The sequence below is a fragment of the Meriones unguiculatus genome, chromosome 11, assembly GCF_030254825.1.
Source record: "Meriones unguiculatus strain TT.TT164.6M chromosome 11, Bangor_MerUng_6.1, whole genome shotgun sequence".
Taxonomy (NCBI): domain Eukaryota; kingdom Metazoa; phylum Chordata; class Mammalia; order Rodentia; family Muridae; genus Meriones; species Meriones unguiculatus.
This window is the reverse complement of record NC_083359.1, coordinates 97,668,016-97,683,614: the sequence shown is the minus strand read 5'-3', so window position 1 is coordinate 97,683,614 and position 15,599 is coordinate 97,668,016. Positions and strand designations below refer to the sequence as shown.

The following is a 15,599-nucleotide window of genomic DNA, read 5'->3' as shown; positions in this document are numbered from 1 at the left end:
ATGGCAATCCACTATGAACGGAAATATGTCACAGTTATAGGATATTAACATAAGAATGCAATCAAATGAGTAAGAGGCAATTATCTGTAATCATTCTACCCACTACAAAAAAATGAACAGAATCATCACTTAAAACTTTGAGAATGCTGGAAAAAAAAAATCACCCATATTGGAAAGAAATACAGTAATTGTATGCACATAAAGAATCAGGAAAAAAAATACCAAGGTTGAATATAATGCCACAGAAAGTACACCAGGAAAGTATTATCCACAGAACTTTAGGATGAAATTGAATTTACCTCTGATAAAGCTGAAGAAAAGTGATTGCAGTTTTTGTGCATCAAATGGTAGGCATTGCCTTTATATTCTTTCCCCAGTTCTTCTACAATTTTTTCTATATCATCTTCTAGAAAGTCTGTACTTCCTAAAACAACAGCTTCTCTTAAAGAACAAAAAACAAAACAAAACAAAACAAAAAGCAACAACAACAAAAAAACAAAGCTGTGTGAGTTTCATTCAGGTTATTTATAATAAGCATAATTAAACACTTGCTTATTTCCAGGCATATTGAAATAAATTATGGCTAACATATTCAGACCAAAGGTAAATTATCAATGATTTTAGTTTCTATTTTGCTTTATAAAACATATGTATTATTAGAGAATCAGATTCAAGCTAAAAATACCCCTGCTAAGTACTGGGGCTGACCATATTTTCACTAAGGAAAAAAAAATCTTTGGCTCTTGTGCTGCAGTGAGATAAGCCATTACACTTGACCAAATTTTAAAACAGATTATTCAAAACATCAAATAAAGTGGTGGTGCATACCTGTGATCCCAGCACTCAGGGAGACAGAGGCAGGTGGATCTCTGTGAGTTCCAGGCCAGCCTGGTCTACAAAGCAAGTCCAGGATAGACAGGGATACACAGAGAAACCCCGTCTTGAAAAACAAAACAAACAAAACAAAAAAATCAAATAAAAACACTTTAATATTTCCTGGAAAATGTAACAGATATTACTCAACATTTAGATATAAGTTAGTTGTAAAAGACATCTAAAAATTACTTTAAAAAATAATGGAAAAAAATGGAAACTTTAGAGGCACCATTATATACAAATATTTTATTCAGTGCTGAGTTACGAGAACTATACACTCAGAAGTATTGTCGCCCTACTCTGAATTTATCATTTGTTTTATCCTGAGCAAATTTACTACTATAGGCCCAGAAGTTTCTTTAAAGTTTCCTGATATTTAGAGTCCTGAGAAGACTCTAAATATCACTTTAGATATAACAACTAAGGAATAAAAAAGTTGATTAACAAAGGGAAGGTCCAGAGATAACCACTTGCTTTCGGGTTACCAATGCCCTAATGCTATCGACAAGTTCTGACATTAATCAGTTCAGTTAATTCTGAATTTACTACAAGTGTTTTTTTTATCATTGAGGAAATGGAGATTTTTATAGTAGTTCATAATAAAAATTCTACCTTGTCCACTCTCCCTCTGAAATAGGGAGACTAGGCAGGAGATCATTAGGCAAGGAGTTTCTTAAGACAGAATGTAAGCAAAACAAAGGCAACTATATTTGAGAAGCAGACAGAAAGAAACTTAAGAGATTCTGAATAAATGCAAGACAGGTTATTTCAGACAACATTTGATTTCCCCTTTTTACATAACAACTTAATTCAATTTAAAAACAAGTGTCAGCCACTAAACCAAATTTAGGACTACTTTAAATGTTTGGATTTTTAATCTACAAGATAAATTCTTTATACCTGAAAAACAAGCTCTGCTACCTATTACAGTGTAATAGAAACTACCCTCCCTACTTACTTAAATTTAAATGTTTCTCCTAGTTCAGAAGCATTTCCTGGGGAAATTTCAAATATTCCAGAAAAAGGGTAAGGATGGCCTCCATAAGCAAATTCTGAAAAGATAAAAGTAAAAAGTTTTAGTATATATTCCATAAAATGTATCAGAATGCTGAATCAGCTTTAATACACTACAAAGAGAGTATCATCTGAATACTTTCCAGCTTAGAAAGCACTTTTTGGAAAGTCCTGCTTATGTATTACCAGTACAGAATATCTGTCTTTAAAAGGCCTGGAATGTAAACAGCTCTGGACACTCCAATGCTTGTGACTGCTCTGTATACTGCTCTGCTTTCACTGGCAGGAGAGTGACCAGAATTCAACGGTGATCAGGCTCTGTGGCATCATATCAAGTGGCCAACAGCTTGGGACTTGGCCACTTTTTGAGCTTGCACTCCACTGGAGAAACCACCTGATGACAGTGAGTCTTCCTAGTTCCCGAGATAAGTATTGTTTTCTTTTGCTCTGCTTTGCCCCTGGGCTGTATGCATCTACCCAGCCTGGAAAACTCTGGATTTATACTGGATTAGGAGTAAAAACATTCCAGCACCAGGCATAGTGGTGTATGTCTGTAATCTCAGCTTTCAGGAGGCAAGGAGAATCATGAATTTTAGACCTGGATACTCCTAGTGAGTTCCAAGCAGGTCTGAACTATATGAAAATTGAGACCCTAGCTAAAACAAAACAAAAACATCAAACCTGAAACACAGTAAGATGCCAACTATTAAATACACAGCCACTTTCATATTCTTCACAGAAAGTCTTGTAGCTAGGAGGACACTATCTGTACATTCTTCTAATATATGTATTTCCAGCTATATGCTCTCATCTATAACAAAAATGCAGATAGCTTCAAATCAGGAAAGAACCAAAATTTCTAGCTTCAATGGTATCTCATTTAGATATTAAGTGGTAAAGTCTTAGTAAATATAAGAAATTCCAAATAAATGTTTAAATTAATCCTATCACTTAAGAGTTAACCAGGCAAGATAGTGTATGCCTATAATCTGAGGGATAGAGAGGAAAAAGAATTGCTGTAAGCTTGAGGACAGTTTGGTCTACAATGTGGGTTCCATATCAGTCAAGGCTACATTGCAAGAATGTCTCAAAATGCTTAAATAAATGAATAGATTTGTTAAATATACAGTCTTAAGTTTTAAGACAAAGCACAGGAAAGAACAAGGTAGATTTTCATTTAAATTTTATTTGAGTGTGTGTATATATCTAGGTGTGTATGTCACCATGTATGTGCTGAAGTCCACAGAGGCCAGAAGACAACATATATCTTGAAGCTAGAGTCACAGTTATTAACTATAGTCTCCTCATCTCCACACCCAACAAAGCTGAACGCTGGTCCTCTGGGACACCGGAAGTAGCCTTAATCATGGAGCTCCAACATTAACTTTTCATTTCAGATTCTGGAATTTTTTTTAAAAAATGATTGAGAGGAGGGTGCTTAGCACTTAATTTTGAAATATAAACTAACTACTTTTTTTTTTTAAGATAAATGATTTGGTTACATACCCTAAGGTGACCTGATTAACTATTAGCTAACCCAGGCTAGCTCTGAACTCAGAACTCTCTGTTCCCTAAATGCTGAGATCATAGGTATCCACTTCTATGCCTGCCCTAAATTTTGTTAGTCTCTCTGGTCTTGAGATGGTGTTTCACTCTGGCCTAAAACCCACAATCCTAGTTTAGCTTTCTAAGCACTAAGATAAAACCATATACATACCACCATGCCCTCTCTGCTCCTCTTTAAGATTCAATAAAATTTTAATATAACTTTTATTATAATATTGTATATACTGAGATTGGGTTTGGCAAAACATTGTTTTTGTTTTTTTTTGGAGACAGTGTTTCTCTGCATATCTCCAGCTGTCCTGGAACTCATTCTGTAGAGCAGGTTGGCCTCAAATTCAGAGATCTGCCTGCCTCTGCCTCCTGAGTGCTGGGACTAAAGGCGACCACCCCCAGGCTTCAAACTTGGATTTTTATTTAAAAAATATAAGTATAGTAAGGGAAATAAGTATAGTAAATATAAGTATAGTAAGGAAAGTAAATATACTAAGTAATAGTATAAAATACTATAAAAATAAGTATAGCAAAAATAAAAATATGGTAAGGGAAAACACAAGTCATCTAACTATCCATCCACAAGAAACAATTACAATTTCCCTGAGTTTCCATGAACATATTTTGTTTTTAAATTATTTTATGAGGAAAGTAAAGATTGTACAGGTAATAAAGCACTGGACTGGCATGTAAGAACATCTGAGTTAAAATCTTAGTTCTAGGTCTGGAGAGATGGCTCAGAGGTTAAGAGCACTGACTGTTCCTCCAAAGGTCCTGAGTTCAATTCCCAGCAACCACATGGTGGCTCACAACCATCTATAGTGAGATCTGGTGCCCTCTTCTGGCATGCAGGAATATTTGCGGCCATAACACTGTATACATAATAAATAAATCTTTAAAAAAAAAGTCTTAGTTCTGTTAGTTATTAGCAGTGTAAATGGTAGCAGATAGAGCCCCAATTTCTTTTTATAAAAAACTGCCACATTTTCTTACCTTAGAGTATGATCATACGCTATTCGAATTTAACCATAAGACAGTAATACAATATAGGCAAAGGCCAGAGAGGAAACCCATAGCCTATGATCCTACCTATCCACTGCAATACTCTAATTATTGAAAATTTCAGCTGAAGCTCCTCATTGTTTCTTGGGGTTAGCAAGGGAACCTGCTTCAAGTAAGAGTTTAAATGACAAATACTTATAACCAAGACTGAATATGCTAAATTTCAGCCAGAAGTAACTAATATAAAAAAATAGACAGGGGCTAGGGACATAGACCAGAGGCACAACACCAGCTTTGCAAGTGTCAGGCCCTAGATTCAATAATCAGCACCTCCCCACCCAAAACACAAACAACAGAAACATCATATTGAAACATTTAAGTAAGTGAAGACTTTTCTGTAAATTAGTGAATAGGTAGGTATATAGTTTACCCCGCGTAAACTAGATAATGTATTCTAGGTTACAAAGACTGCCTAGCTTATGCAAATATGCTAAAAGATAAGCTTGTAATTCATAATGATTTATTACTATAACTCTGAGAAAAATACTAGACTTTATCCAAGATGAGATTTGCTCAGCAATGTTTTAGACTTCATTGATACTTACAGGCCTGCAAAATCAAATGTTCTACCGAAACACCCTCAGGACACTGGTATTTCAAATTTGACACTGTCTACTACTAAACAAAATGATTATTTTTGTTATACAGTTTTCAAAATGTAAAAGTTTCTTTGAAGCTCATATATATTAGAGAAAAACAATCATGGTTTAACAACTTCAGAAAGAAGGGCTTCTTTGTGTTTGGTTTTTGGAGATAGGGCTTCACTGTAGCCCTGGCTGTCCTGGAACTCACTCTGTAGACCAGGCTGGCCTCAAACTCAGAGAAATCTGCCTGCCTCTGCCTCCTGAGTACTGGGAATAAAGGTGTGTGCCACCACATCTGGTTAAGAAAATTCTTAGAAGACAGTAATTAGGAAAAAAAAAAGATAAAATGAAACAAATGTACCCTTCTTGTGCTCTATCACAAACATTTCTTTCAAAACAAGTGTAAACAAATGTGGGAGTTTTATTATACTTTCTGCAATAACACATGTAAGTGCTTAAAAGAAAAGGGGCAAAGAAAAAGACCTAACATTGCAATTCTGTATATTTAAACAGTGTGCACACATACCTCTGCCATATACTTCAATTCCAGAATGAAAAACTCCAATTCCAATAGATGAGGTGTATTCATTCATCCAGTACTAAGAAGAGAAAAAACAACTTTAGAATATCCATTCATTTACAGCTCAAGTCTACAGGATCTGAAGAGAACCCAATTCTTGCTACTAAAAACTCTACTAAGAGTTTTCCCACATCTAACCTGGAAGGCCGTCCTGTGTCTAGATAAATGTTTCATCTTGAGTCCAGCACATTATTAAAGGCTTAGCACACAATAAATAAAATGTAAATGAAATGAAATCTAAATTTGGATTAGGTTGGCAACAAACATTGACATAAAAGTGCCATTAATGATTAAAATATACACAGAGTCCCCAGGGCACGGTGGCACACACCTTTAAACCCAGCACTCAAGAGGCAGACAGGTGGATCTCCATTCTTTTTTTTTTTTTTTTTCCAGAGCTGAGGATCGAACCCAGGGCCTTGTGCTCTATCAAGCACTCTACCGCTGAGCTAAATCCCTAACCCCTAGATAGGTGGATCTCTATGAGTTCCAGGCCAGCCTGGTCTTTATATTGAGTTCCAGTTTAGCCAGAGCTACACAGTGAGACCCTATCTCATAAAACCAAACTAAACCAAACCAAATAAACAACAAAACCAAAAAGCATCACATATGGACAGACACACATATGGTTTTCTATCTATTTTCCTTCTACCCTAAACTTTTTTTTTTCATACTCTAGTGAGTTCTCTGATGGTGGGTACACTGTTTGTTGTTTTTTTTTTTGAGACAGGGCTTCTCTGTATATCCTTATCTGTCTTGGACTCACTTTGTAGACCAGGCTGGCCTCAAACTCAGAGATCAGTCTGCCGATACCTTCCCGAGTGCTGGGACCATAGGCATGTGTCACCACGCTCAGCTGACACTTTATTCTTTACAAACATTTATGGTTTGTTTTCTATTCCAATTCAGCCTAAAGTCTGAAGCTAGGAATAAGCAGTATGAAGCACAGAGGAACACTAAGGAGGTAGGAACAACCTTCCTACAATCAGCATAAAGACAAACTTCCTAGAGGAGGTAGATAGTATGAGATGGGTCTACAAGAACAAATGAGATTTCCTCAGCTATAAAGAGTAGACTGGCAGGGGAGGGAAAACGAGAAGAAAGATCTAGGAACATGAAAGGGGAAAGGAGATGTACATTAGCAGTATGGTATGAAACTATAGGGAATAACTATAAAAGGGGTTAAAAGGGTGGACCAGAAAGCCTTACCTAGAAGGAGGTAAATGAGTTAATAGCGCATTAAACAGACTAGTGTTATAAAGCTACTGGACTTCTCCTGGGTTAGATGACCTATGATTTGTCTGCAGTTTTTAATTATTATTTTGTGTGAGTGTAGCGCATATGGTATATACCTGTTCGTGTGTGTACATATGCATGCCAAGGTCACACATCAATACTAAGTCTCTCTCAATTGCTTCTCTCTTGTATTTTATTTTATTCTATTGTAAGACAGGGTCTCACACTCAACCTGGAGTTTACTGACTGGCTGGACTGATTGGTCAGCAAGCTCTGGAGATCTGCTTATCTCTACCCTCTGGGCACTGGAGTCACAGACAGATATCAAGATTCCTGGCTTTTTACTTGGGTGCTGGGAATTCTAATTCAGGTCCTCAGGCTTTACCCCTTGAGCCACCAAGCTACCTAGTTTTATGTTAACTTTACACAAGCTAGAAAGGATGGAACTTCAATTAAGAAAATGCCTCAAAGCTGGGTGTGGTGGTGCATGTCTTTAATCCCAGTACTCAGGGAGGCAGAAGCAATCAGACTGACATGAATTTGAGGCCAGCCTGGTCTACTAGGTGGGTCCAGGATAGCCAAGGCTACAAAGAGAAACCCTGTCTCAAAAAAACAAAAACCAAACCAAACCAAACCAAAAAACCAACAAAACAAACAAAAAAAACTCAATAAGATGGGCTGTAGGCAGGCCTGTAGAACATTATCTTACTTAGTAATTGATGTGGAAGGGCCCAGCCCATTGAGGGTGGTACCATCCCTGGGCTGCTGGTCCTAGGGTCTGTAAGAAAGCAGGCTGAGCAAGCTATGATGAACAAGCCAGCAAGCATCATGTCCCCTCCACCATGGCCTGTGTATCAGCTCCTGCCCTGTTTGAGTTTCTGTCCTGACTTTCCTCAATGATGAACTATGTGAAAGTGAAACCCAAATAAATTCTTTCCTCCCCAACTTATTTTTGGTCATAGTGTTTATCAGAGCACTAGAAACTCTGACTAGGACAAATATTGATACCAGGATAGTGGGATATTACTGTGAGCCCTGACCATGTGGTTTTGGGGAGGGTTATGGAAGGGCTTTGGAACCGTGGGCTAGAAGAGCCATTGAGTGTTGAGAGCTTTAGTGGGATGTTCTGTTGGAGCTTTAAGGTAAGAACGTTGAGAGAAATGCTGAAGATAGAGGTCTGGGTTATGAAATTTCAAAAGCAAGCAAAGACTCTACAGGGCCATCTGTGTGAAGAATCTGTGTCATCTGATCAGCTGAAGCTGAAGAACCACCTGTGTTTAACAACAGACTAGAATCACTAAAGTAAAACCTTTGCTTTTCTGGGATAATTGATGCTGGTCAGCTGGGGCTGAGATCTTAACGGTGATTAAGAAGAGACCAGCATCACTGAGGTGAAATCTTCTGAAAAGTGCTTCCAAAGAGTCAGTATACAGAAGCTGTGTTCCAGAGGCAGCCAAGGTTGTACCTCACGCTGGCAGCCAAACTTGGTTTTGAAGGCATGAAAGGGGTCGTGGAGAGCAACTGAGGCTTGGTACTATGAGAGACCAGGAGAGTCCATTGATGCAGGTGCAGTTTCAGTGGCAGCTGAAGCCCCAGGATTGAATGGGCCATGCAGAGAAGTTGAGGTTTAGCACCATGACGAAAGCCTAGGAGAGGCTATTAGTGAAAGTGCAGCCCCACTGCAACAGAAGACCCCAGCATTCTGGAGATTCTAGTACTATGGAATGACAACGAAGAACATCATCAGTGATGGAGTAGAGCTGGCCTGAGCCTAGAGGACAAGTTGTGTATGCTGCAGAGGATGGAGCCAAAAAAGTGGCCCAAGCCCTTTGAAATGACTGTGCTGTGGTTCTTCCCTCTTAAAGAAATTATTATTATGATTTTGATTTCTCTATGTAGCGCTGGTTGTCCTGTGCTCACTTTGTAGACCAGGCTGGCCTCAAAATCACAGCAATCCACCTGCCTCTGCATCCCTGAGTGCTGGGATTAAAGATGTATACTACCATACCTTGCTTGAGACTGGCTATTTTTAAGGGACTAAATTTTTAAGTGTTTGAATTTTTAAAGACTGTGGGACTTTTAAATTTTGAAATACTTTATATTGTGATGGTCTTACTGAAGTGAGGTTTTGGTGATGAATAAAAAAGGAAAGGCTGCCAGGCAGCGGTGGCGCACACACTTAATCTCAGCATTCCGGAGGCAAAGGCAGGCAGATCTCTGAGTTAGAGACCAGCCTGGTCTACAGAGTGAGTTCTAGGACAGCCAGGGCAACACAGAGAAACCCTGACTCAAAAGGAAAACAAAAGTCTTAATAAGATCTGGCTATAGGCAAGAGCAGTTTCTTAGTCATTGATGCAGGAGGGCACAGCCCATTATGGGTGGGAGCCATTCTGGGTTCTATAAGAAAGGAGGCTGAGCAAGTCATAAAGAACAGGACAGTGAGCAGAATCCTTCCATGCTTCTGCATCAGCTCTTGCCACCAGAGCCACTGGGCACTGTCCTAGCCACTATTAATATTTCCAGACAAGTTTTGCTATGTAGTCCAGGCTGCCCTTGAACTCAAGATCTTCCTGCTTTAGCCCCCATCCATTCACTCAGTGCTGGGATTACAGGTTCATACCATCACATTAGTCAGGTCTTAGCCTTGGCTTTACAACCCTAACTAGAAAACATACATTCTCACATACTACTAGAAAAAGCATAAACGGACAAGTCATCCCCTCCCCCCAATTATACTTGGGAATAAAATTAAGAAATAAGAAATCTGTGGTGGTTTGAATGAGAATGCATCCTCCCCCTTGTTGGGATTACAAGAAGAATTAGGAGGTGTGGCCTTGTTAGAAGAAGTGCATTGGGGGCAGGCTTTGAGGTTTCAGAAGACTGGTAGGATTCCCAGTGCTCTCTCTCTCTCTGCTTCCTAATCTGTGGATCAAGATGTGAGCTCTCAACTGCTCCAGCATGAGATGCTCTGAAACTGAAATTCCAATTAAATGCTTTCTTTTATACGTTGCCTTGGTTATAGCATTTTATCACAGCAACAAAGAAAACTAGAACACTTCCTAATTAGATATTGAAATACTACAGCCAAGGATGTGGGTTGTAGATGTGCCAGGCACTGTGTTTGATTCCTAACACTGAAAAATTAATCACAACAATACTGGATGTAGTCAGAACATCCTGAAACAGATGTTTTTATATACATATAAAGAGTTGCTATTTGACAAAGGTACTATTTAAAATCAGTAACAATGGATAAATTATTAAACTAGTGGTTTAATAATGGCTTAATAGTAGTTAATCCCAGCATTTGAGAGGCTGAGGCAGAAGGGTGGCAAATTAAACCAGAATGAGCAGCACAGCAAAGCCCTGTTTCAAAAAAGGAAAAAGAAGAAGAAAAAGGAAAAAAAAAAAAAAGAGAAGGTAACGAGCTGGGCAGAAGACAGAGGGGAGGGCAGTGGGAGAAGGTAATGAATGAGAAGCAACAATAATGAAACATATGAAGGTGTCAGGACGAAACTCATTGCATTGTATGCTAATCTAACAAAAAAAAAGAAAGAAAGAAAGGAAGAAAAGAAAACTCTAATGGTGATGTACGCCTTTAATCCAAGCATTTGGGAGGTAGAAGCAGGTGGATCTCTGCATTCAAAGCCAGCCTGGTCTACAGAGAGAAAGAAAGAGGAGAGAGAGAGAGGGAGAGAGGGAGGGAGGGAGAGAGAGAGATAGTTCCAAGACAGCCAGGGCTACACAGAGAAACGTTATCTCAAAAAAACCAAAAACCAAAACATTATGTATACTTATATAGGTAATATCAAAAGATTAAAAAAAACACATAGGGAAAATGCAATACATATAACAAAAGTTTAATATGACATTCTGAATATCCTTCTCTACCCAAATCTACTGGATTGGTTCCTATTTTGGACAGACAGAAGTTGGAAGGCAACAACACGAGGGATGCAATTTACTGAATCAATATAATTTGGGAAGGAGAGGAGCATAAACACATGCAGTAAGGGACTTCACAAAACATTACCAAAACCATAGCTATCCTTATGGTCCTGGTAAACAAAATCTCAGGACATCCAGGTGTGTGTGTGTGTGTGTGTGTGTGTATATATATATATATATCTCCAAACATTCCATTAAAAAAAGAATCCCCAAAGACATGAAAGCAAAGAGAGAAATGAATTGTAGATAACCAACATGAACTAATAATTAAACAGCAAAATACTCATTATAACCTATCCTGTTTTGAATATGAGCATCAATAATTTGTGTTAGGAAAAGGATGAGGGAGAATGCACATTTGTGAATCAATTTAGATATGTAACTATTCTACCTCTTAGAATCTACTCTGTAGAAATACTTGTACATATACAAAGTCATGTTTTAAAATATTATTGTCCATAATGCCAAAAAACAAAAAACTTGAAATAAGAAGTATCAGTAGAAGAACAATGTGTGTTGAGTTAGTTTTTTGTCAACTTGACACAAGCTATAGAGTTATTTGAGAACCTCAATTGAGAAAATGCTTCCACAAAACTAGTCTGTGGAGCTCCCCCGCCCCCAATTAATGACTGATATGGGAGGGTCTAGATCACTGTGGATGATGTTATACCTGGGCAGGTAGTCCTGACTTGTGTAAGAAAGTATACTGTCATGGTGGCACGGCCTTAAATCTCAGCACTCATGGAGGCAGAGGCAGGCAGATGGCTGTGAGTTTGAGAGTTCCGAGGCCAACCTGTCTACAAAGAGAATCCAGGACAGCCAAGGCTATACAGAGAAACCATGACTGGAAACAACCACCACAAAAAAAAAAAAAAAAAAAAAAAAAGTAGGCTGAGCAAGCCAGTAAGTAGTCTTTGCTTCAGTTGCTGCTTCCAGGTTCCTTCCTTGAACTCCTATTCTGACATCCCTCAATGAGGGACTGTGATAGAAGTGTCAGTCAAATAAACCCTTTCCTCACTAGGTTGCTTTTGGTCATGGTGTTTATCAAAGCAATAGAAAACTAAGACAAATGTTAAAGAAACCATAAAAATCTGAATTACTAATTATCACACAATTACTAAGAAAGAGGTAATGGTTTATATAGTAAATACAGTTACAGATTGGCTATTGCTCATTTGCAAAGCTAGGAGCTTTTTGCTCCAACACATTAAATCAAAATCCAAAAAGTCATATAAAATGGGAAAAAAAAAACAAGTTATAGAGTATCTGTAAGTGACTGACCAACTGTAACAAAAGAAAGCGGGGGGGGGGGGGGAGAGGACTGAGGATGCAGCTCAGTTGATAGAGTATAGCATGTACACAAAGCCCTGGGTTTAATTCCAAGCACCAATGGGCATGGTGGCACATGCATGTAATCCCAGCAACAGTAAGTAGAGGCAGGAGAATCACGTTCATGATCATCTTTGGCTACATAATAAATTTGAGGGCACTCTGGGCTATCTGAGACCCTGTCTCAAAAATAAACAGGATCTGAAATACATCACATTGTTAGGAGTTCTGCGATGGACACAGAAAGGGCTAGGGTAGGAGTAGTATTTAGAGGGATCCTTTCACTTTTATATTCCAGGACTGTTTTTCTACATGTCATGCATTTAACAATTAGAAAAAGGGCTTGGCGGAGTGGCTCATGCCTTTAATTCTAGCACTCTGGAGGCAGAGACAGGTGGATCTCTGTGAGTTCAAGGCCAGCCTGGTATACAAAGTGAGTTCCTGGGCAGCCAGGGCTGTTGGACAGGAAAGCCCTGTCTCAAACACAGGGGAAAAACTAGAAAAGAGTTCTAAACTTTAGAACTAAGTATTTTAAAGTAGAACACTACAAATATTCAATTTCTGATAATTTAATAATGTACCAAATACTCCTACCTTCCAGAACATCATAGCTTAGCCAGAGTCACAGACTGGCTGTGGCTCATTTGAATGGTTGGAACTTTGGCTTACTATAATTGTCTAACACACTAAAATCAAAATTCAAGATTTCAAATCTAGTTACTACTGATTACACAATGGTTTTGTACTGCTGTGAACTCAAAAACTCAATGAGATGAAGCAGCCTGACTGGGGAACTGTCTGATGAAGACATGTTAAAGTGATACAGAAGTCAGCCATAAGTGGTTTCTATTGGCCAACTGTGGAACAATTTTGAATATCAGAACTTTTTTTTTTTTTTTTTGGGTCTCTAGACCAGGCTGGTCTCCAACTCAAGAGATCTATCTGACTCTGCCTCCTGAGCACTGGCATTAAAGAGGTACACTACTGGGCTGAAGAAATGGCTCAGAGGTTAAGAACTGGCTGTTCTTCCAAAGGTCCTGAGTTTAATACTCAGCAACCATATGGTGGCTCATAACCATCTATAGTGAGATCTGGTGCCCTCTTCTGGTGCACAGGCACACATGCAGGCAGAATGCTATATAAGTAAAAAATTAAAAAAATCTTAAAACAAAACAAAAAAAAAGAGGTGAGCTACCACCTCCTAGCTTGAGTATCAGAACCTCTTTCTAATAAACTAAATAGTTATGGTGGTTTGTATAAGAATGGCCCTCATAGGCTCATGAATTGAATGCTTAGTCATCAGGGGGGTGGCACTAGCAGGTGTGGCCTTGCAGAAAGTGTGTCACCAGGGATGGACTTCAAGGTTTTTAATAAACCCAAGCAAGATCCAGTGTCTCTCTCTTCCTGCTGGTTGCCTGTCTACCCAGAAGTAGCATTCTCAGCTATTTCTCCAGCAGCATATCTGCCTTCATGCCCCCATGGTCCCCCCATGATGACAATTGTCTAAACCACTGAAACTGTAAGCAAGCCCCAATCAGATATTTTATTTAGTAAGAGTTGTGGTGGTCACGGTGCCTCTTCACAACAAAAGAACAGTGACTAAGACAAGAGTACTGAATAAAAAGATACTTTCTGAATCTAGAGAAAGTTTTTTTAAAAAGGGAAAGGAGGAAAAGAAAGAAAACGAGGCAGCAATGTAGATGTAAGGCAGAATTGGGTAATCACCACTTTGCAGCCTTAATTTGAGTCAGGCAACAAATGGATGATAAAGTCACTGGAAAAAGAGATAGATGATAACAGACAATCACACTGTCTCAAGGTATTCCCTCTTCTCTCACATCCCCTTAAGTTACAAAGAGAAAAGATACCTTTGTAATGGAAAAGTATGGTATTACCTTACTCAAGTGACTAAACTACTGAGAGTGGGACCAGCTGCTGCCATAGGGCATACAGGACAAATACTACGTGTCCTTTGGGTTTTCTTGAAAATGTGTTGAACAATAATAACAAAGAAGAAGCATCTAAGTCTGGACATAGTGAAATATGAGAAAGACCTGGTCTCTTAAGTATGACAGGAAAAGGCGAATAACTATTCTTAGGAAAACTAAATGTTAACAAATGAACCCTGACTGGGTCTTACAGTCAAACACATAAAAGCTAAAAAGAACACTATCAGGATTGCTGGGGGAAATATGAATATAAACTAAATTAAATACTATGGTAGCAATTAAAAAATTTCCTGGGTATAATAAAGATACCCAGGTTAGGTAGTGTTTTTTTCATACTTACACAAATAAATATTTAAGTATTAATTGCTATGTTTGCCATCTACTTCCTATGCAAGACAGAGAATGGGAAATAGAAAATAAACGTTAAAAATGGTCAGTTTAGACAAACGGGTATGTGTACTATACTCTTCTTTCAACTTTTCTGAATATCAAAATAAAACAAAGCGCAGGGGGAAGGCTAGGCATGGTGGAACACGCCGTAATCCTAGCACTCAGGAGACCCTGGCAGAAGGATTGTGAGCAGGAGTTCAACAAAACAAAAAGGGAGTGGATAGGCAGAAACTAACTAATGAGAATGATTGGTTCTTTGCCTCCTCGCAACAAGACATGCCTTCCTACGGTTCTCCTATTCTTTTGCCCCTTTTTCATATTAAGAAAGGAAAAACACTGCAAAGTCTCAGGATTATCCACTAGTCTTTTCCAGTTGAGCACTGAATTGTTTATACAGCTTGGAACCAATGCTTTGGTCTGTGCTAATGATACCCTTTAACAGAAGCACCAACAGGCCTTTATTCTGGGTATAAACAGCTCTACTTTAAAGCAACTGTATTTCTTTCTTTCATATATACTTCTTTCAAAATACAGAACATTTTCTAAAAATGTTAGTGTATATGTGTGTAGTGTTTGTATCACTCAAAAATATTTAAAGTAAGTACTAAATGGACTATTTTCATCTAATGTTCATTGTTAATTACAAGACAGATCGTCTTCCAAAAGTGCTTTGTAATATATTTCTACAGTGGGAATCTAAGTGTTTCATTAAAAAGGAAAACAATTTTGTGAAGATTATACTCAAATGATAACTTCTGACAAGATAGTAAGACTGGAATGCACTTGGCAGAGTAAGGCCCCTGACCTCAGAAAAGCTTTTAGTCTCTTCCTTTTCACAAATGAAAATAATTTCTCCCATACTTAAGGATTCCATGCTTACAACTAGTACATATTTGTGAACTCTATTACTTCAGTCTAAACTTCAAGTCTTTATATTCTAAAAATAAATGGCTAGCTACATTTTGACACAGTTTTCCATAAAATGAGAGACTCTTAAGAAACATGTATTACCTCAAAATCTGGTCAGAACTGGGGAATTCATAATAATGACACGTGGCCTATATAGTGTCTGAA

At 38.2% G+C, this 15,599-nt stretch overlaps 1 protein-coding gene across 1 annotated transcript in view; it reads right to left on the bottom strand.

Moving 5' to 3' along the window:
* Positions 1 to 15,599, bottom strand: part of Desi2 (desumoylating isopeptidase 2) — a 49,831-nt gene that overhangs the window by 9,594 nt on the left and 24,638 nt on the right. Inside the window, exons 2-4 of the mRNA XM_021643861.2 lie at positions 5,620 to 5,692; positions 1,835 to 1,928; positions 300 to 441 (exon numbers count right to left, since the gene is read on the bottom strand). Coding sequence (XP_021499536.1) covers positions 300 to 441; positions 1,835 to 1,928; positions 5,620 to 5,692 — 309 coding nt within the window. The remainder of the gene's footprint in view (positions 1 to 299; positions 442 to 1,834; positions 1,929 to 5,619; positions 5,693 to 15,599) is intronic.